Source organism: Oryctolagus cuniculus, chromosome 14 (genome assembly GCF_964237555.1).
Source record: "Oryctolagus cuniculus chromosome 14, mOryCun1.1, whole genome shotgun sequence".
Classification (NCBI taxonomy): domain Eukaryota; kingdom Metazoa; phylum Chordata; class Mammalia; order Lagomorpha; family Leporidae; genus Oryctolagus; species Oryctolagus cuniculus.
The window spans coordinates 83,259,161-83,286,847 of NC_091445.1; the positions used below are offsets into that span (position 1 = coordinate 83,259,161).

General features: G+C 40.9%; 1 protein-coding gene across 3 annotated transcripts in view; it reads left to right on the top strand.

The window, feature by feature from the left end:
- IPO11 (importin 11) overlaps window positions 1-27,687 on the top strand; it is a 217,450-nt gene that overhangs the window by 23,657 nt on the left and 166,106 nt on the right. For all 3 annotated transcript variants that reach the window (XM_051853725.2, XM_070056753.1, XM_051853724.2), the window contains exons 2-5: window positions 3,287-3,430; window positions 7,967-8,067; window positions 18,235-18,307; window positions 19,323-19,526. In XM_051853725.2, the coding sequence (XP_051709685.1) occupies window positions 3,293-3,430; window positions 7,967-8,067; window positions 18,235-18,307; window positions 19,323-19,526 (516 nt within the window). In that variant the 5' untranslated portion in view covers window positions 3,287-3,292. The remainder of the gene's footprint in view (window positions 1-3,286; window positions 3,431-7,966; window positions 8,068-18,234; window positions 18,308-19,322; window positions 19,527-27,687) is intronic.

A 27,687-nucleotide genomic window follows, 5' to 3' on the forward strand; every position in this document is an offset into this window, starting at 1 on the left:
TGGGAGAGAATCAATATTTTCTTGCTGTTTATGCCCTGAATGATTTCCTTGTTAGAACAGTTCAACTGCCAATCGGTGTTGGTTGATCCTCCTTTTAGAGGAATGTAAAATTTGTCATCTACCACACTAGCAGTTGACCGGGACTTTCACATATGATAGTTTTAGATCTGTTAATGTTGCATGCCTTAAACTTCGGCAGTTAAACACTTGACCTAGAGAACTTACCAAAGCGTAGATTTTGCCCCAGTGCCCCTCACTTCCTGCCCCTGTTCTCATTGATGGGTTTGAAGAGAGGATTCAAAGTTTATGTTTTTATGAGGATTCCAGGTGGTGCTGGTAAGGAGGGCTTTTCTTTTCTTTTAAAAAAAGATTTATTTTATTTATTTGAAAGACAGAGTTACAGAGAGGTCTTCCATCCACTGGTTCACTCCCCAGATGGCCGCAATGGCCAGAGCTGCGCTGATCCGAAGCCAGGAGCTTCTTGTGAGTCCCCCGTGTGGGTGCAGGGGCCCAAGGACTTGGGCCATTTTCTGCTGCTTTCCCAGGCCACAGCAGAGAGCTGGATCGGAAGAGGAGCAGCCGGGACAAGAAAGGCACCCACATGGGATGCCAGCGCTTCAGGCCAGGGCGTTAACCTGCTGTGCCATAGTGCCGGCCCTGAGGAGGGCTCCTCTAGACATGTGGCAGCCACTGCCACATGTGGTTTCTGAAATGAGATGTGCTCTAAGTGTAAAATCGACACAGGATTTTGGAGTTTTAATCTAAAAACATATGGAAAATATCTCTTAGTATTTTAAAAATGTTGATTGCATGTTAAAATGTTAACATTTTAGAAATATTAAATATATTAGGCTGGCATTGTTATACGGTGGGTAAAGCTTTTGCCTACAACACTGACATCCTGTGTGGGCACTGGTCGTGTCCCAACCGTTCCACCTCTGATCCAGCTCCCTGCCAATGCCTTGGGAGTAGCAGTGGAAGATGGCCCTAGTGTTTGGGCCCCTGCCACTCACCTGGGAGCTCCTGGCTCCTAGCTTCAGCCTGACCCAGTCTCAGCTGTTGCAAGAGTGAACCAACGGATGAAGATATCTCTCTCTCTGAAACTCTGACTTTCAAATAAATAATCTTTTTTTTTTTTTTTTTTTTTTTTTTTAACAAATTAAGGGTCTCTCTCTCTCTCTCTCTGATTTTTATTTATTTGGGAGGCAGAGAGAAAGGTCATCCATCCTCTGGTTCACTCCTCAGGTGGTCACAATGGCCGAGCTTGGCTGATCTGAAGCCAGGAGTCAGGGGCTTCTTCCAGGTCTCTCATATGGCTGCAGGGGCCCTAGTGCTTGGGTCATCTTCCACTGCCTTCCCAGGCCATAGACAGAAAATTGCATCAGAAGAGTAGCAGCTGGGACATGAACCAGTGTCCATATGGGATGCTGATGCTGCAGGTGGAGGCTTAGCCTACTATTACCACAGCACAGGCCCCAATAAATAAATCTTTTAAAAAGTTAAATATAGCATAATTGTTTTCTGTTCCTTTTTACTACCTAACTGGCTACTAGAAAATGTAAAATTACATCCATGACTTGCTTTTATAGCATACATTTAAAAAATAGATTTATTTATTTATTTGAATGGTAGAGTTATTTATTTGAGAGTTAGAGAGACAGAAAGGTCTTCCATCTGCTGGTTCACTCCCCGAACATCTGCAATGGCCCAGCTGAGCTGATCTGAAGCCAGGAGCTTCCTTCAGGTCTCCCACATGGTTGCAGGGGCTAAAGCCCTTGGGCCTTCTGCGGCTTTCCCAGGCCGTATCAGAGAGCTGGATCAGAAGAGGAGCAGCCAGGACATGAACCAGCGCCCATAGGTTATACTGGTGCTGCAGGCAGAGGCTTAGCCTATTAAACCACAGTGCCAGCTCCCAGCATACATTACATTTCAGCTAGAGAGAGAAACATACTACCTTTAAATAATTTTTTTGAGAGGCAGAGAAAGAGAGAGCGAGAGTTCTTTCATCTACTTTTTTGCTCCCCAAATGCCTGCAAGAGCCAGGACTGAGCCAGGTTGAAGCCAGGAGCCCATAGCTCCATCTGGGTATCTCATATGGGTTACAGGGATCCAAGTAGTTGAGCTATCACCTGCTGTCTCCCAGGATGCGCATTAGCAAGAAGCTGGAATCTGGAGGACAGCCAGAACTTGAACCAGAGCACTCGATACAGAATATGGATGTCCGAGTGGCCTGTTAACTGGAGGCCAAATGCCCACCCCATTTTTAAAACAGAAGGCAGTTATGCTCAGAATCTTGGGCAGCAAGGGTGTTTAATCAGGATTTAAGAACTTTGGGTTTTATGTACTCCTAATCCTAATTTCCTCTTGTCTTCTGTTTGTGAAACAATGAAAGACAGTTTTCTTTACGAATAAATTGATCTAAGTGAAAGTGATTTGAATTATAAGTAAGAATTTGGATAGTATATGGAAGTCAGGCAGAAACATGAAGGTGAAGATGAATGATTAAAGTATAGGAGTAACTTGTGCTTGGCTTTGGCAGCACATACACTAAAATGATAGAGAAGATAAGCATTTTTCTGTGAGTTGAGGTACTTATACAGAATATAAAAAAAAGTACTGTATATGAGTGAAATTGACATCTTTTGATTTGATTATAGCCCTTGTCTCTATTCCTGCTGAATAGTGGTCTTTTTACTTTTATTTTGTTGAACTATTTATTTAATGGAATATTAAGCTTTTGATTATAAAATAAATTAAAAATATATCCTCTCATAAAGGAAGGAAGGGAAATATCATATTCTGGGAATTGTATCTATGGACTACATTAAATTTGTTATCTTTATATTAATAAAGAATGTACATAAAAAATACAGGAGTGAGGTTGGCATTGTGGCATAGCGGAGACCACTGCTTGTGACACTCCTGGCATCCCATATGGGCACTGGTTTGAGTCCTGACTGCTTCACTTCTGTTCCAGTTCCCTGCTAATAGCCTGGGAAAAGCTGGAAGATGGCCCCAGTGTTTGCTTCCTGGCCACCCTCTTGGGAGACCAGATGAACTGGCCCCTGGATTTGGCCTGGTCCAATTTTGGCTGTTGCAGCCATTTGGGGAGTAAACCAGCGGATGGAAGATTTCTCTCTCTCCTTCTCCTTCTCCCTCTGTATTTCTGACTTTCAAATAAATAAATAAAATCTTAAGAATGAAGTATTTTGTCCTCCAATTATGTTACTGTCAGTGTTTTACTATGTGAAATGTGTATTCAAGTACATTAACTTCTCCTTGCCAGGTTTCCATGGATCTTAATAGTGCCAGCACTGTTGTTCTTCAGGTCTTAACACAGGCCACCAGTCAGGATACTGCTGTGTTAAAACCAGCTGAGGAGCAGTTGAAACAGTGGGAGACACAGCCAGGTTTCTATTCAGTGTTGCTGGTAAGTTGTTCTATAATAAGTTTACTTTTATTTTTAATAAAATAAGACATTTTAATTAAAAAAAAAAGTGGTTTTATTTGTGGTTGACTTTAATTAAATTCATACAAATGTCTGGCTGGCACTATCACTTTCATTTTCATATAAATTAATATCCCTAAATTAAGGGATAGCCTTTTCAGGATGTTTAAAAATATTTGCTAGTAGAAGTTTAAATAATCTAGCAGGTTATTTGTGGTATCTGCTGAGAGGGCAATATTGACAGTTTTCAATTTTAGCACTTGAATGTTGACATCAGAACTACAGGTAGTACCCTCGAATATTTTATCTTCAGCCTACTCTGATTAGTTTATATTGCCAGAAATGTTTAGATCCATGCATGACAGTGTCAGAGTGAAGTATAGCATACTTAGTGTATTTCACTTAAGAATGTTTTAATTTTTCACTTAATTTCATTTTCTTGACACATCTGATCTTTTCCTGGGTGTTATGGGAAATAGTATCATAACAGTGTCTGCTTTAACAAAACTTTTCTTGGAGTTTCAATATTTTGGTTAATCAACATTATTTTTTTAGTGCTGGAGTGAAAAAAGTCTTTTATTTGAAGATTTAATTGTTTGAAAGGCACAGTTACAGAGAGAAAGGGAAAGACAGAGATCCTCCCTCCACTGATTCATTCTCCAAATGACCACAATGGTTAAGGCCGGGCCGGGCCAGGCCGAAACTGGGAGCCTGGGACTCTACCAGGGTCTCCCACTGCTTTCCCAGGTGCATTAGTAGAGAATTGAATCAGAAATGAAGCAGATAGGACTGAAACTGGCACCCATATGGGATGTCTGCATTGCAGGTGGCGACTTAATCCCATTAGCCATAATCCTGGCCTGAAAGAAGTCTTTTTGTGTTGAGGGCCTTTCCTATTCTTCTGAAAAATTGATAACTCTGATTAGTGTTTGAGTTTTAGTTTCTGGTCAAGGCAATGAGCCTGCCAGTTGGGTCAGAAACTAAGCTAGTGTTTGTGACTGGGTAACAATTCAGAACAAAATTGTTTACTGTATTTTTTTTAAAGATTTACTAATTTTTTGAAAGTCAGTTACACAGAGAAAGAAGTAGAGACAGAGAGGGGGGGGGGGTCTTCCAACTGCTGATTCATTCCTCAACTGGCTGCAATGGCTGGAGCTGTGCTGATCCGAAGCCAGGAACCAGGAGCTTCTTTCAGGTCTCCCACATGGGTGCAGGGGCCCAAGGACTTAGGCCATCTTCTAGTGCTTTCCCAGGCCATAGCAGAGAGCTGGATTGGAAGTGGAGCAGCCGGGACTCGAACCACCACCCATATGGGATGCTGGCATGGCAGGCAGTGGCTTTACCCACTACGCCACAGTGCCGGCCCTATGTTTACTGTATTTTGTAATACAAAATAACCTATAGCAATTGCCATATATAACACAAACACACACACATACACACACACATATATAGTGTTTTTGGCTAAAAAGTGATTTGTTAAATTTAAGAAGATGCTAGTTATGACTGCAAGGAAATTAAATGTTTAGAAATTAAATGTTTAGAATCATGCAAATAAATAATTTTAAAAAAAGAAATCAAAGAGATATGGACGGCCTACACAAGTGCCTGTCATGGCTAGGGATGGGTCAGGCTGGAACCAAAAGTCATGAACTCTGCCTGTGTTTCCTGCATGGGTGGTAGGGATCCAAGTTTGAGCCATCACCTGCTGCTCCTCAGCGTATGCGTTAGCAGGAAGCTGAACTCAGAAGTGGATCTGGGACTTGAATGCAGGGACTCCAGTAGGGGATGCAGGCTTCTCAAGCGACTTCTTAACCACCAGGCCAAACACCTACCCGTGCATCTCATTTATTTTAGCCCTGGCTGTCCATTTTAATCTGGAGACTCCTAAATTTGTATACCCAATCTCAGGTTTCTGTTGCAGTCCTGTTGCTGTGTGCAGTTCTTATGGAGTATTTGGGTTGACAACAGCATCGTGGCTTGGTTTCTCTGGTGTAACTGAGGCAGACTGAGGGAGAGACCCGCCAGCTTCCTCCGTATTCGTATTCATTCACCGTTTGCTCAGCAGATATTTAGGAGGTTTCTGCAAGAGCAGACTCCAGTTTAGTGCTGAAAGTAGACTTGTATCAAAGTCGAAGGTGACTAATGGTAAAAGAAGTGCATTATTTTTTTTTACAATGGAGACCCAGAAAAGGGGGCTCTGACTCAGTTGCCAGGAGTCTTAAGGAAGAAGTGAAAGTTACACAACTCTTAATGCAATCATTTTTGTATGTATATACGTGCTTATCTCAAAAAGAGATTTTGTTATACTTAATCTGTTTTTAATACTTAACACGTAAATATTTTTCCATACCCGGGAACATATTTCCCACCTAGGGTTGGTTTTTTTTTTTATCATCTTTGAGGATTTGAGTTGTTTCTGGTCTGAGCTTTAGTGCAGTTTCAGGCAGTATTTACTGAGTACCTAACACGTTCCTATGTTTGTCATAAGCATCAGCTCTTCTAGGTAAGATTTTCTTACAAATGGCCGGCGCTGCGGCTCACTAGGCTAATCCTCCACCTAGCGGCGCCGGCACACCGGTTTCTAGTCCCGGTCGGGGCGCTGGATTCTGTCCCGGTTGCCCCTCTTCCAGGCCAGCTCTCTGCTGTGGCCAGGGAGTGCAGTGGAGGATGGCCCAGGTGCTTGGGCCCTGCACCCCATGGGAGACCAGGATAAGCACCTGGCTCCTGCCATCGGATCAGCGCAGTGCGCCGGCTGTGGCGGCCATTGGAGTGTGAACCAACAGCAAAGGAAGACCTTTCTCTCTGTCTCTCTCACTGTCCACTCTGCCTGTCACACACACACACACACAAAAAGATTTTCTTACAAATAAATAAAACACATTCTCAATATTTGTAATGTTTTAAATTACAAAATATTAGTTTTACTATTTTCATTCTCCTGTACGTTTAAGCTTGACAGTAGGATTGTTTTCATGTTTGGACTAAAATTTTTAAAGGTATGAAGCAAAAGTAATTTTCCCCTTGATTATTAAGATTTTTGCAATTTAGCTTGTACAGTTATTTTTATGGTATCTTACTGTGCAAGATGGGGGCTATGTGGAATACTGTTACTGTTGGGAGTAACAGTGAATAGGTTTGAATAATGGTCAGTTCTGAGTTGAAATTTTTATTCATATTCCACCTGTTTTTTTCTTAAGATTTATTTTTATTTATTTGAAAGAGTTACAGAGGTAGAGACAGAGAGAGAGAGAGTGGTCTTCCATCTGCTGGTTCACTCCCCAACTGCTGCAACGGTGGAGCTGAGCTGAGCTGAAGCCAGGAGCTAGGAGCTTCCTACAGATCTCCCACGTGGGTGCAGAGACCCAAAGATTTGGGCCATCCTCTGCTGCCTTCCCAGGTGCATTAGCAGTGAGCTGGATCGGAAGTGGAGCAGCTGGGACTCGAGCTGGTGCCCATAAGGGATGCCAGCACTGCAGGCCAGGCCTTTAATATACTAGGTGCCACTGTGCTGTCCTCCATCTGGTTTTTTATCACCCAAAAATGTTCTGCTGTCAAACTTGTTTGTAAGCATATTTGTTTTGATACGGACAATAGTGTTTGTAAGGGGTCTTTAAGAAATTCATGTAAAAGGGGTTATTATGAAACAACTATGTGTGGATGTCAAAAATTTTTAAATCAAAATAAACAGCTTTTAATTCAATTTTTCCATGAACTTTTTGAAGACCTTTATATTTTATAGCATGTGTAACCTAGGGGCTCTACTTCCTTTAACATCTTTGTGTACCCCATGGTGAGTCTGCTTTTTAAATTTATGGTATGGGACCGAGCATTGTGGCGTAGCAGGTTAAGCTGCTGCTTGCAGCCTCAGCATCCCAGATGGGTGCCGTTTTGAGTCCCAGCTGCTCCACTTCTGATCCAGCTCCCTGGTAATGTGCTTGGGAAGGCAGTGGAAGAAGGCCCAAGTGCTTGGGCCCCTGCACCCATGTGGGAGACCAGGAAGAAGTTCCTGGCTCCTGGCTTCAACCTGGCCCAGCCCTGGCTGTTGTAGCCAGTTGGGGAGTTAACTAGTGGATGGAAGACCTCTCTCTTCCTCTCTCAGTCTGCCTTTCAAATAAATAAAACCAACTTTTAAAAAAATAGAAATTTATAATGTGTTTGTTTTGTATATTGATAAAGATGATTTTCATTTGAAATAAAGTCAAGTTTGCTTGTTTCCAAGTTTACTTTTTGACTGGAGAAATTTTCAGAAATAACTAAAAGTAGGATAGTGTAATGAATCTCACTCCCATTGTCCATTACAGCACAGCTTAAACAATTAATAGACTACTGAGCAGGTACGCTTTCTTATTTGAATTGTAGAACTATATACATAATTTAGAAAGTAAGAATGTGACATATTAGTAAAATTTAAACAAAAACATTTAACTAAAATATCTATACATTTTTATAGGTAAGTACTAATTATACTTTTAACTTACTGTGTTTTGATTCTAATACTGTATATTTTATTTACAGCATATTTTTACAAACCACACTCTGGATATAAATGTTAGGTGGCTTGCTGTTCTGTATTTTAAACATGGAATCGATCGCTACTGGAGACGTGTAGCACCTCAGTAAGTTCTTTTGTGCCCCCCCCCCCCCCCCCCGTAACCCTTTTGAAATGCAAGATGGAAATGTACCTGTTAATATAAAAGAATATGTTACTGCTTACTTTGGCAGCACATACGTGCATTTCTTGAAACAATACAGGGAAAGTGCTGTAGTATGGTGCTTGTGCAAGGATGACATAGAATTTCGTGGGGAATCTGCACAGCATTTGATGTTTAGAAAGAAAAACAAAATAAAAAAAATTATATAGTTAATTACCAATCAACAGCTGTATTGTTTTTCTCCATGGTGTGTATGTGTATGTGTGTGTGTGTATGTGTTGTATGTGTGTGTATTTGTATGTCTTTTGTTGGCCTGTTGGAAGGGTCTTGATGAGTGAATGAGTAATATTGAAATAGAAGGCCTTTTTTCCTTTAGTTTAGAACAAGTATATGGTTAATATTTTGAAAAAAGCCATGGAAAAGGAAATCCCAGGTCATTTCTGAATGAGCTGGGTTATAATTCCTGAGCCTTCTGCATTCATGCCTCTTTGGTGGAGTAGTTTGTATGCATTTGTAATCTCATTAGATTTGGTAGTAACTGCTTTGCAGTTATTAGCTACCAAAAGATATATATATATATATATATATATACACACACACACACACACACATACACACACACACATACATGTTGTGCAATTTTCTCATAGTATAATAATAGTTAATTACATGTTACATAATTGATGACAGGGTAGATAAGATCCTGGAATTTGAATAGTGAACTTTGCCAGAGAAGTAACATAATCTTTGTTCCCCAGAAGATGGCACTGTGGTTCTGCGAGTTCTTACATTCATAAAGCTTCAAAAAAAAAAATCTTGAGAGAGTACTGTACAGTGCTTGTAAAAGATGTCTTTGATTAATAGTGGAAACAACTAGCATATTTCAAAGCTACATTTAGGGTACTTTAGTACAAAGCAAGCCCTTCTCATTTTATTTGTAGAATTATTGATAATTTTGGCAGAAATGAAGTAGTTAGTGATGAGAAATTGTACATTATTGAATTGTAAGAAATTGTCCAGCAGTACGCAGTACAAATTTTCCACTGCTCTGATCAATTCCATGTTTCTTAAAGTTCATTTCATTTTACTAATTACGTGAAAAATATAGTTATAAATGATTTTTGAAGGAAGAGTAAATTATTATGAAGGGAAATCTGGATTAAGTTCCTGACTCCTGGCTTTAACTTTTCCCAAGCCTCAGCAGTTGTGGGCTCTTAAAATACTCTAAAAATTGTTATTATTTTAATTAAATGTTTTAAATTGTACTTTTTTAAAAGATTTATTTATTTGAAAGAGTTACATAGAGAGAGAATGAGAGGCAGAGAGAGAGAGAGAGAGGTCTTCCATCCACTGAGAGAGAGAGAGAGAGAGGTCTTCCATCCACAGAGAGAGAGAGAGAGAGAGAGAGTGTGTGTGTGTGTGTGTGTGTGAGTCTTCCATCACTCCCCAAATGGTTGCAGTGGCCAGAGCTGGGTCGATCCGAAGCCGAGAGCCAGGGGCCGGGAGTCAGGAGCTTCTTACGGGTTTCCCATGTGGATGCAGGGCCCCAAGGACTTGGGCCGTCTTCTACTGCTTTCCCAGGCCATAACAGAAAGCTGGATTGGAAGTGGTGCAACTAGGACCCAAACCTGCACTGCAGGCTGTGGCTTTACCTGCTTTGCCACAGTGCTGGCCCCAGATTATGCTTTTAAATAAAGAGTTATAAGCTGGAATATAGTTTAAATTTGAATAATTAATGGATAAATCGTCATATTAGGTAGTTAAATCTCAGATATTGAGCTTTCTCTTTTAGTATATATGGTGTTAAAAGCTGGAAAGAAGGTGAATGTACTTAGAAAGGAAGTATGGATGGCAGGTTACTAATGGAATTTAATTTATGTTTGAGATACTTAAAAATCTTCTTGGTTCTTACTTAAATTTTAACTTACATAGTTCTTGCTTTACCATTGTTTTCATAGGATGTAAATCAGCTAACTTAAGCTTCCGTCATTATTATGTAAGATACAATTTAACTGTGTGCTAAATAATTAGATTCTGTATAGTTTCTCCTTGAAATGGACTTGTCTAATGATAACATGCATAAAATCAAAGGTAGAATGTTAACTTGCTAAATTGTGAAAGGCATGCGTTTTCTTTATATTAGTGACTTGTTTCTTTAACATGTATATATTTATATATATCTCTTGGTAGCTAATCGTTATTGTTTTTTTAAATACACCTGCTTTTCTCCTTTTATTTATTTTTTTCCCTGAAAGAAACCTTTTATTTAATGAGTACAGATTTCGTAAGTACAGCTTAAGAAATATAGTGATTCTTACCACCATATTTACCCTCTCACCCCCACTCCCACCCCACCTCCTCCTCCTCCCTGTCCTATTCCCAATCTCATTCTCCATTAAGATTCATTTTCAATTAACTTTATACACAGAAGACTGACTCGATACTAAGTAAAGATTTCAACAATTTGCACACAAGCACACACACACAGACAAACTGTTTAGCAACAACTTTTATAGTTAATTCTCATAATACAACTAATTGAGGACAGAGGTCCTGCATGGGAAGTGCACAGTGACTCCTGTCGTTAATTTAACAATTAACACTCTTATGTATGATGTCAGTGATCACCTGAGGCTTCTTTGAATTTATAGTCTCTGTCAGTATTTATATAAGGCCATAAGCAAAGTGGAAGTTCTCTCCTCGCTTCCGAGAAAAGTACATCCTTATTTTTTTTTTTTTAAGATTTCTTTTTTTCTTTATTTGAAAGTCAGAGTTACAAAGAGAGAGAAGGAGAGGCAGAGAGAGAGAGAGAGGTCTTCCATCTGTTGTTTTACTACACAATTGGCCACAATGGCTGGAGCTGGGCCAATCTGAAGCCAGGAGCAAGGAACTTCTTCTGGGTCTCCCACGTGGGTGCAAGGACTTGGGCCATCTTCTACTGCTTTTTCAGGCCATACCAGAGAGCTGGAGCAGAGATAGAGCAGCGAGTCTTGAACCACCATCCATATGGGATGCCAGCACTGCAGGCAGCGGTTTAATCTGCTACACCGTGACACTGGCCCCAAGTATGTCCTTCTTTGATGGCCACTTCATTCCACTGGGGTCTCACTAACAAAGATCCTTCATGAAGGAAATTTTTTTTTCACAATGTCTTGGCTTTCCATACCTGCAATGTTTGAATTGCTTTTCAGCTAGACCAGAATACCTTTTTTTTTTTTTTTTTTTTTTTGACAGGCAGAATTAGACAGAGAGAGACAGAGAGAAAGGTCTTCCTTCCGTTGGTTCACCCCCCAAATGGCCGCTATGGACAGTGTGTTCTGCCGATCCAAAGCCAGGAGCCAGGTGCTTCCTTCTGGTCTCCCATGCAAGTGCAGGGCCCAAGAACTTGGGCCATCCTCCACTGCCTTTCTGGGCCACAGCAGAGAGCTGGACTGGAAGTGGAGCAACCGGGACAGAATCCAGGGTACTGCTGCCGCAGGCAGAGGATTAGCCTAGTGAGCCATGGTGCCAGCTGACCAGAATGCCTTTAAGGGCTGATTCTGAGGTCAGAGTGCTATTTTTTTTTTTTTTTTTTTGACAGGCTGAGTTAGAGAGAGAGAGAGACAGAGAGAAAGGTCTTCCTTTTTCCATTGGTTCACCCCCAAAATGGCCGCCACGGTCAGCGCGCCTTGTTGATCCGAAGCCAGGAGCCAGGTGCTTCCTTCTGGTCTCCCATGCGGTTGCAGGGCCCAAGCACTTGGGCCTTCCTGCACTACCTTTCTGGGCCACAGCAGAGAGCTGACCTGGAAGAAGAGCAACCGGGACAGAATCTGGCGCCCGGACTGGGACTAGCACCCATGGTGCCAGCACCGCAGGCGGAGAATTAGCCAAGTGAGCCACGGCACTGGCCAGAGTGCTGTTTAAAGTGATTGTCATTCTATGAGTTGGCTGTATGGACTGCTTCCCATCTTGGAACATTCTCTCCTTTTTAATTCTATTTATTAGTATTACCAGAGACTTGATCTTATTTATATGGTCCATTTAACACTTAATCCTATCTATATAATCACTTTAACACTTAATATGATCATTTTAACACTTAAGATGGCATTTTACCACCCAAGTTAATGGGATTTGGGGTCCTTTAGCAAGTTTTTAAACTGTACCCTTAGAAGTAAGTCTGTAGGAAAAATGTATGCAGAACTATACAGCTTTACAGTTACAAACTTCCTCCTCCCTCTCTTATTCCCACTCTTATTTTTTACTGAGATCTATTTTCAATTCACTTTTTTTTTTTTTTTTTACATATAATTAACTCTGTTAAGTAAAGAGTTCAACAAAACTGTTGCTCGACGGTCAAGACAAGGGCTGATCGAGTCGCTGCTTCTCAAAGTGTCAATTTCACTTCTACAAATTTCATTTTAGGTGCTCTTTTCATTCTTGCAGATCAGGGAGAGCATATGGTATTTGTCCCTTTGGGACTGGCTTATTTCACTAAGTATGATGTTTTCCAGGTTTATCTATTTTGTTGCAAATGATTGGCCCCATGTATCTTCTATTTCTTTAATGTTTTGTAATTCTCATTGTAGAGGTCCTTGGTTAAATTTATTCAAAGGTATTTGATTTTTTTGTAGCTATTGTGAGTGGATTCATCTTTTTTTTTTTTTTTAACTTTTATTTAATGAATATAAATTTCCAAAGTACAGCTTATGGATTACAATGGCTTCCCCCCATAACGTCCCTCCCACCTGCAACCCTCCCCTTTCCCACTCCCTCTCCCCTACCATTCACATGAGGATTCATTTTTGATTCTCTTTATATACAGAAGATCAGTTTAGCATACATTAAGTAAAGATTTCAACAGTTTGCTCCCACACAGAAACATAAAGTGAAAAATAATAGATGATCTTTTAAATGATGATGAAATCAGATCAGACCTATTGTCATGTTTAATCCCAGTGAGAGTCAAGTTGGGAATTGATAATTTTTTTTTTTTTTTTTACAGAAGATCAGTTTAGTATACATTAAGTAAAGATTTCAACAGTTTGCACCCCTATAGAAACACAAAGTGAAATATACTGTTTGAGTACTCGTTATAGCATTAAATCTCAATGCACAGCACATTAAGGACAGAGATCCTACATGAGGAGTAAGTGCACAGTGACTCCTGTTGTTGACTTTACAAATTGACACTCCTGTTTATGGCATCAGTGATGTCCCTATGCTCCAGTCATGAGTTTCCAAGGCTATGGAAGCCCTCTGAGTTCTCCGACTCTTATCTTGTTTAGACAAGGTCATAGTCAAAGTGGAGGTTCTCTCTTCCCTTCAGAGAAAGGTACCTCCTTCTTTGAAGACCTGTTCTTTGAGTGGATTGATCTTAGAAGTTCTTTCTCAGCCATGGCATTGTCTGTGTGTACAAAGGCTGTTGATTTTTGTGTGTTGATTTTGTATCCTGCTACTTTACCAAACTCTTTGAGTTCCAATAGTCTCTTGGTGGAGTCTTTTGGATCTCCTATGCATAGAATCATGTCTTCTGCAAATAGGGATAGTTTGACTTCCTCTTTGCTAGTTTGAATCCCTTTGATTTCTTTTTTTTTGCCTAATGGCTCCAGTTAAAACATCCAGGACTATATTGAATAGCTGTGGTGAGTGTGGCCATCCTTGTCTGAGTCTGGATCTCAGAGGGAATGCTTCCAGCTTTTCCCCATTCAATAGGATGCTGGCTGTGGGACTGTCATCAATTACCTTGATTGTGGTGAGGAATGTTCCTTTTATACTCAATTTGCTTAGAGTTTTCATCATGAAAAGGTGTTGTATTTTATTAAATGCTTTCTCTGCATCTATTGAGATAATCATATGGTTTTTGCTCAGTTTGTTAATGTGATTTATCACACTGATTGGCTTGGGAATTTTGAACCATCCCTGCATACCAGGGATAAATCCCACTTGATCTATGTGGATGATTTTTCTGATACGTTGTTGGATTTGATTGTCCAGAATTTTGTTGAGGATTTTTGCATCTATGTTCTGTAGTTCCCTTTCTCAGTTGCATCTTTTTCAGTTTTAGGAATTAAGGTGGTGCTGGCTTCATATAAAGAATTTGGGAAGATTCCCTCCCTTTCAGTTGTTTTGAATAACTTGAGAAGAATGGGAGTTAAATGTTTATAAATGTCTTCTGTAAATGTTCCGTAGAATTCTTTAGTGAAGCCATCTGGTCCTGAGCTTTTCTTTGTTGGGAGGGTCTTTATTACTGATTGAATTTCTGTCTTGGTAATTGATCTGTTTAGGTTTTCTGTGTCTTCATGGCTCAATTTACGTAGGTTGTATGTGTCTAGAAATCTATCCATTTCTTCTAGGTTTCCCAGTTTTTTAGCATACAGCTCTTTGCAGTAATTTCTGATGATTCTTTTTATTTCCGTGGTGTCTTTTGTTACATTGTCTTTTTCATGTCTAATTTTATTGATTTTGTTCTTCTCTCTCCCTTTTTTTGGTTAGTTGGGCCAAAAGTGTGTCAATTTTGTTTATTTTTCAAAACACCAGTTCTTCATTTTGCTGACATTTTGTATTGTTTTTGTTGTTTTAATTTTGTTGATTTCTTGATTATTTATTTTCTCCTACTAGTTTTGAGTTTGGTTTGCTGTTATTTTTCTAGTTCCTTGAAATGCATTGATAGCTCATTTATTTGGTACCTTTCCAATTTCTTGATATAGTCACCAATTCCTATAAACTTTCCTCTTAACACTGCTTTTACTGTATCTCTTAAGTTTTGATATGTTGTATTGTCATCTTCATTTGTTTCCAGAAATTTTTTTATTTCTCTTTTGATTTTTTCAATGACCCACTGTTCATTAAGGAGCATGTTGTTTTATCTCCATGTGTTTGCATGTGTTCTAGAGATTCCTAAGTAGTTAATTTCCAGCTTCTTGCATCGTGGTCTGATAAGATGCATGTATGATTTCAATTTTTTTTGCTCTGTAGTGTCAATTAACTCTGATTTTCTGTCTGGTCTATCTGTCCATTGCTGAAAGTGGGGTATTTAAATCTTCGGTTACTATTGTTTTTGACTCTATGTCTCCCTTTAGATCTTTTAACATTTCTTAATTACCCAGGTGCCCTGTAATTGGGTGCATATATGTTTATAACAGATATATCTTCCTGTTGAATTGATACCTTAAAAGTGCCCTCTGTGTCTCTTTTAATAGTTTTTGTATTAAAGTCTATTTTGTCTGGCTACACCAGCTCTTTTTTGGTTCTTTGGCATGGAATGTCTTTTTTCATCTTTTCACTTTAAGTCTGTGTGCTTCTTTGTTGTTGAGATGTGTTTCTTTTTTTTATTATTATTATTATTTTTTTTTTTTTTGACAGGCAGAGTGGACAGTGAGAGAGAGAGACAGAGAGAAAGGTCTTCCTTTGCCGTTGGTTCACCCTCCAGTGGCCGCCGCGGCCGGCACACCGCGCTGATCCAATGGCAGGAGCCAGGAGCCAGGTGCTTTTCCTGGTCTCCCATGGGGTGCAGGGCCCAAGCACCCGGGCCATCCTCCACTGCACTCCCTGGCCACAGCAGAGGGCTGGCCTGGAAGAGGGGCAACCGGGACAGAATCCGGCGCCCCGACCGGGACTAGAACCCGGTGTGCCGGCGCCGCTAGGCGGAGGATTAGCCTAGTGAGCCGCGGCGCCGGCTTGAGATGTGTTTCTTGTTGGCTGCAAATAGATGGGTTTTGTTTTTTAATCCATTCAGCCAGTCTGTGCCTTTTAACTGGAGAGTTGATGCCATTTACATTCAAAGTGACTTGATAAGTTAAGGACTTGGCCCTGCCGTTTTTCCATAAATATTCCTATTTTTTACTTTTGGATTTCCTTTGTACTTTTACTGGGAGATTTCCTTCTTTTACCTTCTTTGTAGCAATGACTGTGTTTCTGTGTGCAGCAAATCCTTAAGCATCTTCTGCAAGGCTGAATGGGTGGTAACAAATTCTCAATTTCTGTTTGTCATGGAAGGTCTTTATTTCACCTTCGTTCATAAGTGAGCGTTTTACAGGTATAGTATTCTGAGTTGACAGTTCTTTTCTCTTAAGACTTGAACTATATCTCGCCATTTTCTCCTAACTTGTAGGGTTTCTGATGAAAATTCTGCTGTGACTTTTATTGGAGATCCTCAGAGTAATCTGGTGTTTGTCTTGTGCACATTTTAGAATCTTTTCTTTATGTTTTACTATGGAGTGTTTGACTACAAATTGTTGTGGTGAAGATATTTTGTGGTCATGTCTATTAGGAGTTCTGTGTGCTTCCTGTATTTGGATGTCTCTTTCTTTCTCCAAATTAGGGAAGTTTTCTGTAAGAATTTCACTAAAAAGGCCTTCTAATCCATTTTCTCTCCATGACTACAGGAACTCCTAAGACCCATATGCCGGGTCGTTGGAGTGTGTCCCATAAATCTCCCAATACGGTTTTTTAGTAATTTTTAGAAATTTCTAATTTTTTTTTCTGGTTTGACTATAAATTTCCAGCAGTTTGTATTCTTTTTTTTTTTTTTTTTTGGCAGGCAGAGTTAGACAGTGAGAGAGATAGAGAGAAAGGTCTTCCTTCCGTTGGTTCACCCCCCCTCAAGTGGCCGCTACGGCTGGTGCACTGTGCTGATCCGAAGCCAGGAGCCAGGTGCTTCTTCCTGGTCTCCCATATGGGTGCAGGGCCCAAGCACTTGGGCCATCCTCCACTGCCTTCCTGGGCCACAACAGAGAGCTGGACTGGAAGAGGAGCAACTGGGACAGAATCAGGTGCCCCAACTGGGACTAGAACCTGGGGTACTGGCACCGCAGGTGGAGGATTAGTCTCGTGAGCTGCGGTGCTGGCCAGCAGTTTGTATTCTAACTGGGATGTTCTTTCTTTTGCTTCACCAATTCTATTGTTAAGTCTTTCCACTGCATTTTTTATTTGTTCTGTTGAATTCTTCATTTCCAAGACTTCATTTCAATTTATCTTTAAGGTCTCAATTTCATGGGAGACATCTTCTTTTATGTCATGTACGATTTCATCAGTTCATGAATTTGCTTATTTCTAAGTAATCCTATGATCAAATTTTTGAATTCTGTTTCTGGCATTTCTTTAATCTCTTCATCTTCACATTCTAGCATTAAAGTGTTATGTCCTTTTGGGGGCATCATGTTGACTTCCTTATTCCTGTTTCTTGAATTGCTGCATTTATTTTTTGGCATTTGTGGAGACACTTTTTGGTTTATTTATTTATTTATTTATTTTTAGTTGATTTCTAATATGTCTTCAGTGTTTTAAAAGATTTATTTATTTATTTATTTATTTATTTTTATCTTTTATTTAATGAATATAAATTTCCAAAGTACGACTCATGGGTTACAATGGCTTCCCCCCCCCCATACCGTCCCTCCTACCCTATTTATTTATTTGACAGGTAGAGTTTACAGAGAGAAAGAGGGAGACACACAGACACACAGACATGCACAGAGATATCTTCCATTCACTGATTCACTCCCCAGATGGCCCCAGCTGCTGGAGCTGGGCTGGTTGGAAGCCAGGAGCTTCTTCTAGGTCTCCCATGTGGGTGCTGGGGCCCAAGCACTTGAGCCATTCTTAGTTGCTTTCTCAGGCACATTAGCAGGGAGTTGGATGGAAAGTGGAGCAGCAGGTATTGAACCAGTGCCCAGATGGGGTGCTGGCATTGCAGGCAGTGTCCTTACCTGCTACTCCATAATGCCGGTCCTATATGTCTTCATATAGGTTCTAAATGTTCTGTAATCCCTCTTGACATAAAATCACCTCAGATTTCATAAAAGAATTCAATGGAAGGACAATATTTACTCACATAGATTTATTTTTTTAACCAATTGATTTTTTTCTAGGTAGCTTTTGACATCAGTAAAAATGTACATCAAGATATTATATTAATTAACTTGAATTTATCTTCTTATTATTTCTTGTGTTGTGCTTCCTATTGTTTTGTGAAGGAATTACTTACTCAGTGAGCCAATATAGAGGAAATGGAAGTAGCTCTGTGTATTTACCAAAACCAGCCAGGGATGCATGATTAAAAGACTTTTTATTGTTAAAATTCACAGTAGTGCTTACTTGGATTCATTATTAGGTGGCATTCTCTTGCATAATAAATTTTTCTTTTTATAGTGCGCTCTCTGAGGAAGAGAAATCGACATTGCGTGCAGGGCTAATCACCAACTTCAATGAACCAATAAACCAGGTGAGTGAGAACATGAATGCTGATTTTTCTTTTTTTTTTTTAGCTTTTACTTCTTACAAAAGAAGAAGTTTTAGTTCTTTTTATTTGTGATGTTTATATACATTTCTCTGTTGGTCTTTTTATTTTGAATCTAATTGTAGCCATTAAGAATTTTGGTTAGATTTCACTATGTGTGATTTAAAACTCAGAAGTCATTTTAAAGTATACTTTTATACTTTTTAGCTTTCATAGTTTTTGAGCCAACATTTGAAAGCAAATCTTTTTATGAATTTGTATTCTTACTGCATAGAAATCAATTTTAATGATTTATATTGCCTGTATATTTTTGAGTTCTTTTTTTTTTAAGATTTATTTATTTATTTGAAAGAGTTAGAGAGAGGAGAGGCAGAGAGAGAGAGAGAGAGAGAAAGAAAGGTCTTCCATCTGATGGTTCACTCCCCAATTGGCCACAATGGCCAGAACTGTGCCAATCCAGAGCCAGGAGCCAGGAGCTTCTTCCAGGTCTCCCACGTGGGTCCAGGGACCCAAGGACTTGGGCCATCTTCCACTGCTTTCCCAGGCCATAGCAGAGAGCTGGATTGGAAGTGGAGCAGCCAGGCGTCGAACTGGTGTGCATATGGGATGCTGGTGCTTTAGGCCAGGGTGTTAACTTGCTGCGCCACAGTGCCGGCGGACTTGGGCCATCTTCTACTGCTTTCCCAGGCCACAGCAGAGAGCTGCATTGGAAGTGGAGCAGCCTGGACTTGAACTGGTGCCCGTAAGGGATGCCGGAACTGCAGGCAGCTGCCTTACCTGCTATGCTGAAACACCAGCCCTGGCCTCAGTGTTCTTAAAAGATGATGTTGAAATTTCCTTATTTGCTTCTTCAATTTTGTGACATTATTATTTTAGTAGAAATTGGCATGTTTAACAATTTTGACTATATTTAATGCAGTTCTTAAATATGAAAGCATTCTTTCTCTGTTACCTTCATTTCCTATGTTTATTTCTGATGATTGATTTTTTTCCCCTCTAGATTGCCACTCAGATTGCAGTGCTGATTGCAAAAGTTGCTAGATTAGATTGTCCTAGACAGTGGCCTGAACTGATTCCCACTCTTATCGAGTCTGTGAAAGTCCAAGATGATCTCCGACAGCACAGAGCGTTACTCACCTTCTATCATGTTACCAAGACACTGGCGTCTAAACGACTGGCTGCTGACAGAAAACTGTTTTATGATGTAAGTGATTTTTTTTAAAAAAAGATTTATTTACTTATTTGAAAGGCAGAGAGAGGGAGAGGGAGAGGGAGAGAGAGAGAGAGATGTCTTGCATTTGCTGGTTCACTCCCCAGATGGCTGCAGCAGCTGGGGTTGTGCTAGGCTGAAGCCAGGAGCTAGAAACTTCATCTTGGTTTCCCACATGATTATCAGGGGCCCAAACACTTGGCCCAACTTCCACTGCTTCCCAGGGCGTTAGCAGGGAGCTGGATTGGAAGTGGAACAGCCGGGACTAGTACACATACAGGATGCTAGCATTGTGTGCTGAGGGTTTACCCACTGTGCCACAACGCTGGCCTCAATGTACGTGACTTGACATAGGCAAGGTTGATTGTGAAAATTGTGGTGCTTGTATAAAGGGAAGGCTGTTAATATTTATTAATATTTATTAATCTGTTAATATTTTATTGAAATGTTTTGAATTCTTCCTAAATTTAAGCTCTGCAGTACTGTGAGTGAAAAGATCACTTAGTTGCTGATAGGAGAGTAGGTTGATATGGGATAGTCTGAAGGCGAAGAGAGAGATTTGAGGCTATTGAAGTAATTCTGATGAGGTGGACAATCTATTAAGCAGTGTTAAAGGGGACAGTTAGGTGGGCACAGAGTTAAAATTTAGGAAATAGAATTGACATTTGTGGGTAATTGCTGGAAGTAAGGCAGATGTACTATTGGAATGTGGTAGCCCTTTACTAGGTGTTTTAGCACAATTTGTTTAAAAGACTTCCTTTTCTCCAGTTGTTTGGTGCTTTTGTATTTGACTGTTTGTGACCTTTCAAAATAGCGGTTTTTGTGTTGTTCATCCTGATGTTTTGTGCTGTACCATGTGGTACCAGAGAAGTATCTGTAACAGTGTTCTTGCTTTCCTTTTCTAGAGGAAGTAAAGTTATGTAATTATATCTTATTATGTGGTCACAGAAACTATTATAGTCCAGAAATTATTTTAGTTCCATTTCCAACCAAGCATGCCTGCTAGAAAGGAGGATAGCATACCTTTTTTTAAAAAAATTTATTTATTTATTTGAAAGAGAGAGACAGAGAGAAAGGTCTTCCTTCTGTTGGTTCACTCCCCAAATGGCCACAACTGCCAGAACTGTGCCAATCTGAAGGCAGGAGCCAGGAGCCTCCTCTGGGTCTTGTTGGGGGTGCAGGAGCCCAAGAACCTGGGCCATCCTCTACTGCTTTCGCAGGCCACAGCAGAGAGCTGGACTAGAAGAGGAGCAACCAGGACTAGAACAGGCGCCCATATGGGATGCCGGTGCCATGGCGCCATCCCCCAGCATAGTGTTTTATAGAAAGATTTTTCTTTCTTTTCATCCCTGAAATGCACTGTTTGTTTTTCATGCTTTTGTCCAATGAGTGTGCTTTTCCCTGGGAGTTTTCCACAGAGAACTGCCCAACTTTTTTTTGTCCCTAGGATTTTGTTTTTGACAGTAATGTACTTTATTTATTTTTTAAGATTTATTTATCATTTGAGAGGCAGAGTTACAGAGAGAAAGAAAGGGAGACAAAGAATCTTCCATCTGCTCTTCACTCCCCAGATGACTGCAATGGTCGGAGCTGGGGTGATCTGAAGCCAGGACCCAGGAGCCTCCTCCAGGTCTCCTAAAAGGGTTCAGGGACTCAAGAACTGGAGCCATTTCCAACTGCTTTCCCAGGCTACCAGCAGGTAGTTGGATTGAAAGTGGAGCAGCTGAGACTCCAGTAGGTGCCCATATGGGATGCTGGCACCGTAGGCAGAGGCTTAACCTAACCTGGATTGTTCTGTACTGAATGCATGGTATCACAAGTGGTTCTTCCTTGAGAATGGAATAGGGGAGAGGAGGGAGGGAAGAGCAGTGTATAATTTTGAGCTATTGGACATGTTTGGAATATTAGTTTTTAAACCTCTCAAGTACAGATTGAGAAGTTACTGAGCCATACTTTTAATAAGCTTCCCCGCTGGTTTTTACTCAAAACGTAAGTCACAGTCATAGTCACATTATATCCTTTTATTTTTCAACCCAGTGGGTTTCAGTAGCCAGTTGTATGTTCATCTGAGGATGTTGAGTATAAGAGAAGTTCTTTCTGATGTTCATAAGGTTGCTTTCCACATTCTTGTTACTTTTGCTTGACAAAAGTAAAGAAATGACTAATGAAAAGCAGTTGATCTCAAATCTTTCTATGAATTTCTTTTTAATTTTCTTTTTATTTTGACTTCAAATATTTCCACCTCTGTGACTTTTAATTTTATATTGGAGAGATTCTCAAAGTGAAATGTCTAGAAGATTCTGGGTTATAGTTTCTCTCTCTTAAAGGCTTACCATCAGTAGAGTCCTGAATTCTTATTTTTGTGTTTTCAAGGCATACTTCCTAATATGTTAATTTGGTTTTCAGGCATAATTTATATGTAGTCTAGGCACTGGCTATGTATTATATTCTATTTAGTTAAGAGACCTTTTCTGGAAGCTTGTGTAAGCTTATTTTTTACTTGGTTTTCTTGTGGTCTAAGGCTTGTTCTCCACGTAGAATGAAAGATAGGTTTACCTAGCATTTTGTATTTACTTTAAGTGTGGTATTTATCACGTTGTGCTGAATTACGATTGTCGATGACGCTTTCTTAGATCCACTACACTGTAGCTTGTTTGTTTATTTGAGAAGCAGAGACAGAGCAAAACAGGGAGAGAGAGAGACAGAGACAGAGACAGAGAAAGAGAGTGAGTGAGTGCTGTTTCCCCACTGGTTCATTCCTGAAATGCATGTGATGGCTGTGGCTGGGCCAGGCTGGAACCAGGAGCCACAAGCCAGGAAAACAATCCTTATCGCCCAGGTGGGTGGCAGGAACACAACCACTTGAGTCATCATTGCTGCCTCCCAGGGTCTACATTAGCATGAAGCTGGAGTTAGGAGATAGAACTGAGAACCATGCCCCCAGGTACCCTGAAGGGAATGTGGGCATTTTAACCACTAGGCCAAATGCCCACTCCTTCACTGTAGCTTTAATGCTGTAGCTCTCTCTCTCTCTCTTTTTTTTTTTTAGATTAAAGATTTATTTATTTATTTGAAAGTCAGAATTGTACACAGATAGAGAAGAGGCAGAGAGAGAGAAGTCTTCCATCTGATCGTTCACTCCCCAGTTGGCCGCACGGCCGGTGCTGCGCTGATCTGAAGCCAGGAGCCAGGAGCTTCTTCTGGGTCTCTCACATGGGTGCAGGGGCCCAAGGACTTGGACCATCTTCTACTGCTATCCCAGGCCACAGCGGAGAGCTGGATCGGAAGAGGAGCAGCCGGGACTAGAACCGGCGCCCAGATAGGATGCTGGCGCTTCAGGCCAGGGAGTTAACCTGCTGCGCCACAGCGCTGGCTCCCTGTAGTTCTCTTAACTAGTCTAGAAAAGTATATGAGTGTTGTTAAATACATAAAATGTTTGTCAGAGATTATACAAAGCTAACAATACCTGGAAAAGAATTGAGTTTAGCATTTGTCATTTTGGAATGGAGTAACTGAACCTGAAAAAATGGACTGTGGTAGGGACTAAGCGTGAATTGAGGGAAAGAAGTGTATTTTAATGGAAGGCAGCTGTAGGAAGACATTGTGAAGAGCAATTTTACAATTTAAAGCTGCTCCTGTTATTTTGGCAATCTGAGGTGTAGAACATCTTCCTTTTAATAATATGTTTATTTAAATGCCCGGATGCTCTTCTTCCACATACTAATGTAAGCTCATGGTGGAGCTGTTGCTATGGCAAAGTAGTGCAGGGTATACTTACAACTGGTTTCTGCTGCTCAGTGTGTCCCAACAATTTTATATTCTTTTCCCCTCTGTAGTAAAATAAGTTCTTTTTATGGATGATAAATTACAAAATCAGCAATTCAGAGAAAGTTGTTATGCAGTAACAAAATGAGCTTGATTTGACACAAAATGGAATTTATTTTCTTTAAAACAGTATGCTTTTTCATATAAATCTGAGTATTAGAAAATTTACACTAACTTCAGTTAAAATCAAAATCTAAAGGCTCTGAAAGCAAAGACATTTTAAATACAAACAGTAATTCTAATGAAATTATAAGTAGTAACTAATATCTCATAATCATGTGTAACCCACAAAGGAGTTTTGTTATAGTAAGTGAAGTAATTAAGCTTAAAAAGAATGAAAGATCTTTTGAAAGCAATATATTCCACTTATTATGATATATATAGGTTAACAATTATTATGAGAGGATCTGTCTTCTAGTGAAGGGCGTTTCTTTGTATTGAGCAGCTTTGGGATTTTAAAAAATTGTTATTTTTCTATTTTTTATTATTATAGAGGCAATGAGAGAAAAACAAGACAGACTGAGGGAGAGACAGACAAACACACAGGCATCCACTGATTATTGCCCAACAGCCAGTGCTGGGCCAGACCGAAGTCAGGAGCTTGCTCCAGGTCTCCAACATGGGTGCGGGGGCCTAAGCACTTAGACCATCCTCTGCTGCTCTCCAAGACACATTAGCAGGGAGCTGGACCAGAAGTGGAGCAGCCAGGACTCAAACTGGTGCCTCTATGGGATGTTGGCATTCAGGTGGTAGCTTTACCTGTTAGACCACAGTGCCAGCCCTGTTTTGGGAGCTGGTCTTGTGAAATTGCAAATGCGATGCAAGCTTCTGGTTTGGGCCCAGGCACCAACACTTGTACATTCCTTCTTTGTTTTATGTATTGGTTGTCTGCAAAAAGAAGTTGAGTTAAGAAACAGCCCCAAGCATCAATATGATAGTTTGCATGAGTTACCTATTCAACCTCACCTGATTGGTGTGATGGTCAGGTGGGCCTCAACCTGGGAACTGCATGCAGGTGGTAGTTTCTTTCTGACCTGGGCCAGGAATTCCCCTGCCCAGTCCCGAATTCCCTATATAAAACCCATTGAGACAGTACTGGCCACCAAGGTGTTATCTGTTGGAGGAGCAAATGACCTTGTGTGTCCAGTGTTTAGAATATTGTGGGGTTGGCTGTACCAGTCCCTCAATTCAGTTAGTTAAGCTAAGGGAGAGTGGCTAGGAGACTGGGGCCGGAAGGTGTCTGGCATCTGCATAAGGCACTGTTTAGGGGCTTGGTTTCATATCCAAGAGCTACAGAGATTGCTGCCTATTCCTGCACCTGTATTGCTGGTCTTAGTTCCTTTTTTTCTTTACCTTTCTTTTCTTTTTTAAGATTTATTTGTTTGTTAGAAAGTCAGAGGAGGAGAGATGGAGAGAGATCTTTCACCTGCTGGTTCCCTCCCCAAATGGCTGCAATGGCCAGGGCTTGGCCAGGCTGAAGCTGGGAGCTTTGGAACTCCATTAGGCTCTCTCAAGTGGGTGCAGGAGCCCAAGGATTAGGGCCATCCTCCAGGGAGCTAGACTGAAGTAGAGCAGCAGGGATTCAAACAGGTGCCCATCTGGGATGCCAGCATTGTCGGTGGCAGCTTAATCCACATGCCACAATGCCAGACTCCTGCCCTATTTCAGCCTTCGCTATGAGGGTGATACATTTGTTAGCAATTGATGAACCTATGTTGACATGTGATTATTGCCAGAGTTCATAGTTTCCTTTGAACTTCATGTTTGGTTATAGGTTTGGACAAAGCCAGGAGGCAGGAGCTTCTTCCAGGTCTCCCATGTGGGTGTCAGGGACCATCTTCTGCTGCTTTCCTAGGTGCATTAGCAAGGAGCCGAATCTTAAGTGGAGCACGTGGGACTCGAACTGGTGCTTATATGGGATTCTGGCACTGCAGGTGGAGGCTTAACCTTTTACGCCACAGCACTGGCCCCGTATCATGCTATCTTACAGAGTATGATTACTACACTAAAAATTCTCTGTGAAAACATATTTATCCCTCCCTCAATCCAATTCCAGACAGCTACTGATCTTTTTATTTTTATTTTATTTTTTTTTAAGATTTATTTAGTTATTTGAAAGTCAGAATTACACACACAGAGAGAAGCAGAGGCAGAGAGAAACAGGTCTTCCATCTGCTGGTTCACTCTTTAATTGGCCACAACGGCCAGAGCTGTGCTGATCCGCAGCCAGGAGCCAGGAGTTTTCTTCCAGGTCTCCCATGTGGGTGCAGGGGCCCAAGGACTTGGGTCATGTTCTACTGCTTTCCCAGGCCATAGCAGAGAGCTGGATCAGAAGAGGAGCAGCCAGGACTAGAACTGGCGCTGGTGTTCAGGCCAGGGCATTAACTTGCTGCGCCATAGCGCCGGCCTCTGATCTTTTTATTGTTTACCAAGTTTTACCTTCTCTGTAATGTCACATGGGAGGAATCATGCGGTCTGTAGCCTTTCTAGAATTAGATTGGCTTCTTCTCTTTTCATTGATTGATAGCGCATTTCTTTTCAGCTATGAATAATATTCCCTTGTTTGTATGTATTACAGTTTTACCCATTCATCTACTGAAGGACATCCTGGTTCCTTTCAGATTTTGGGAATTATGAATAAGGCTGCTATAAATACTTATATGTACATGTTTTTTCTTAACTTTTCTTTAATAAATATAAATTTCCAAAGTACAGCTTATGGATTACAATGGCTTCCCCCCCCCATAACTTCCCTCCCACCTGCAACCCTCCCCTCTCCCGTTCCCTCTCCCATTCCATTCTTATATGTGCACGTTTTAAAAACAAATTTACTGGGGCTGGCTCTGTGGCTTAGTAGGTAAAGCCGCCACCTGCAGTGCTGGCAGCCCATATGGGCACCGGTTTGAATCCCAGTTGCTCCACTTCCAATCCAGCTTTCTGCTATGGCCTGGAAAAGCAGTAGAAGGTGGCCCAAGTCCTTGGGCCCCTGCACCCACATGGGAGACCTGGAAGAAACTCCTGGCTCCTGGCTGCGGATCAGCACAGCTTTGGCCGTTGTGGCCAGTTAAGGAGTGAACCAGCAGATGGAAGACCTGTTTCTGTCTGCCTCTGCTTCTCTCTCTCTGTGTAATTCTGACTTTCAAATAACTAAATAAATCTTAAAAAAAAAAACACACACAAATTTATTTACTTGAAAGTCAGAGAGTATGCATGTGTGCAAATTGAGCTCTCTCGTCTGCTAGTTCAGTCCCCAAATGATATCAACAGCCAGGACTGTGTCAGGCAAAACCCAGGATCTGGGAGCTCAGTCAATGCATGGGTGGCAGGAACTTAAATATTTGAGCCATCACTGCTGCTTCCCAGGGTCCATATTAGCAGGAAGCTGGAACCAGAGCTGGAGCTGGGTGTTGAACCAGGCACTCTGCTAGGGGTCGTGGATGTCTTAACCATAGTGTCAACCACTATGCCCAATACCTGCCCGTTTGCCTGTTACTTAAGTGAATTGTTTGTGTTCTTGTTACTGTGTGCTATAAGTGCTTTGTCGCAGTCCTACATCTGGCATGTGTTTTGTAAACATTTCTCCCCACTCTGTGGCTTGTCTTTCCATTCTCTTCACAGTTTTGTAGAGAAAGTTTTGATGAAGTCCAGTTTTATTTATTTTCCTTTTGTATGTGTTTGGCATGTAGTTAAAATTTGGACTTTGTGATCTGATTTGATTTTTTGCATTGCAGTTTTGTATAAAAATCATTTTAGTGATTTTCTTAACTAGGAAAATTTTCAAACATATATTGGGGAAACAGTACAATAAATGGGACTCCATTTACCTTTTACCCATCTTTAAAAAAAATTATTTATTTGAAAGACAGAGGTGGTGAGAGCGAGAGAGTGAGAGAGAAGAAGAGAAAGAGAAGTGTCTTCCATCTACTGGTTCACTTCTCAAATGGCCGCAATGGCTGGAGCTGGGCCGATTCAGGATCCTGGAGCTTCTTCCTGGTCTCCCATGCGGGTGCAGGGTCCCAAGGACTTGGGCCATCTTCTACTGCCTTTCCAGGCCGTAGCAGAGAGCTGAATCGGAAGTGGAGCAGCCAGGACTCAAACCAGCACCCATATGGGATGCCAGCACCACAGACTGGGGCTTTAACCAGCTGTGCCACAGCGCTGGCCCCCCTTTTACCCATATTTAACAGTTTCCAATATGTTGCAGTGTTTCTACTTGACAGATTTTGATAAACTGATGCATGGTAGGTGTTGTGCAAAACAGACCCTGGGCTGGGCTCTTCCAGGCTTTTCCCTCCAAATGTGAAAGAATTTAAGAAGGAGGCACAGAGGT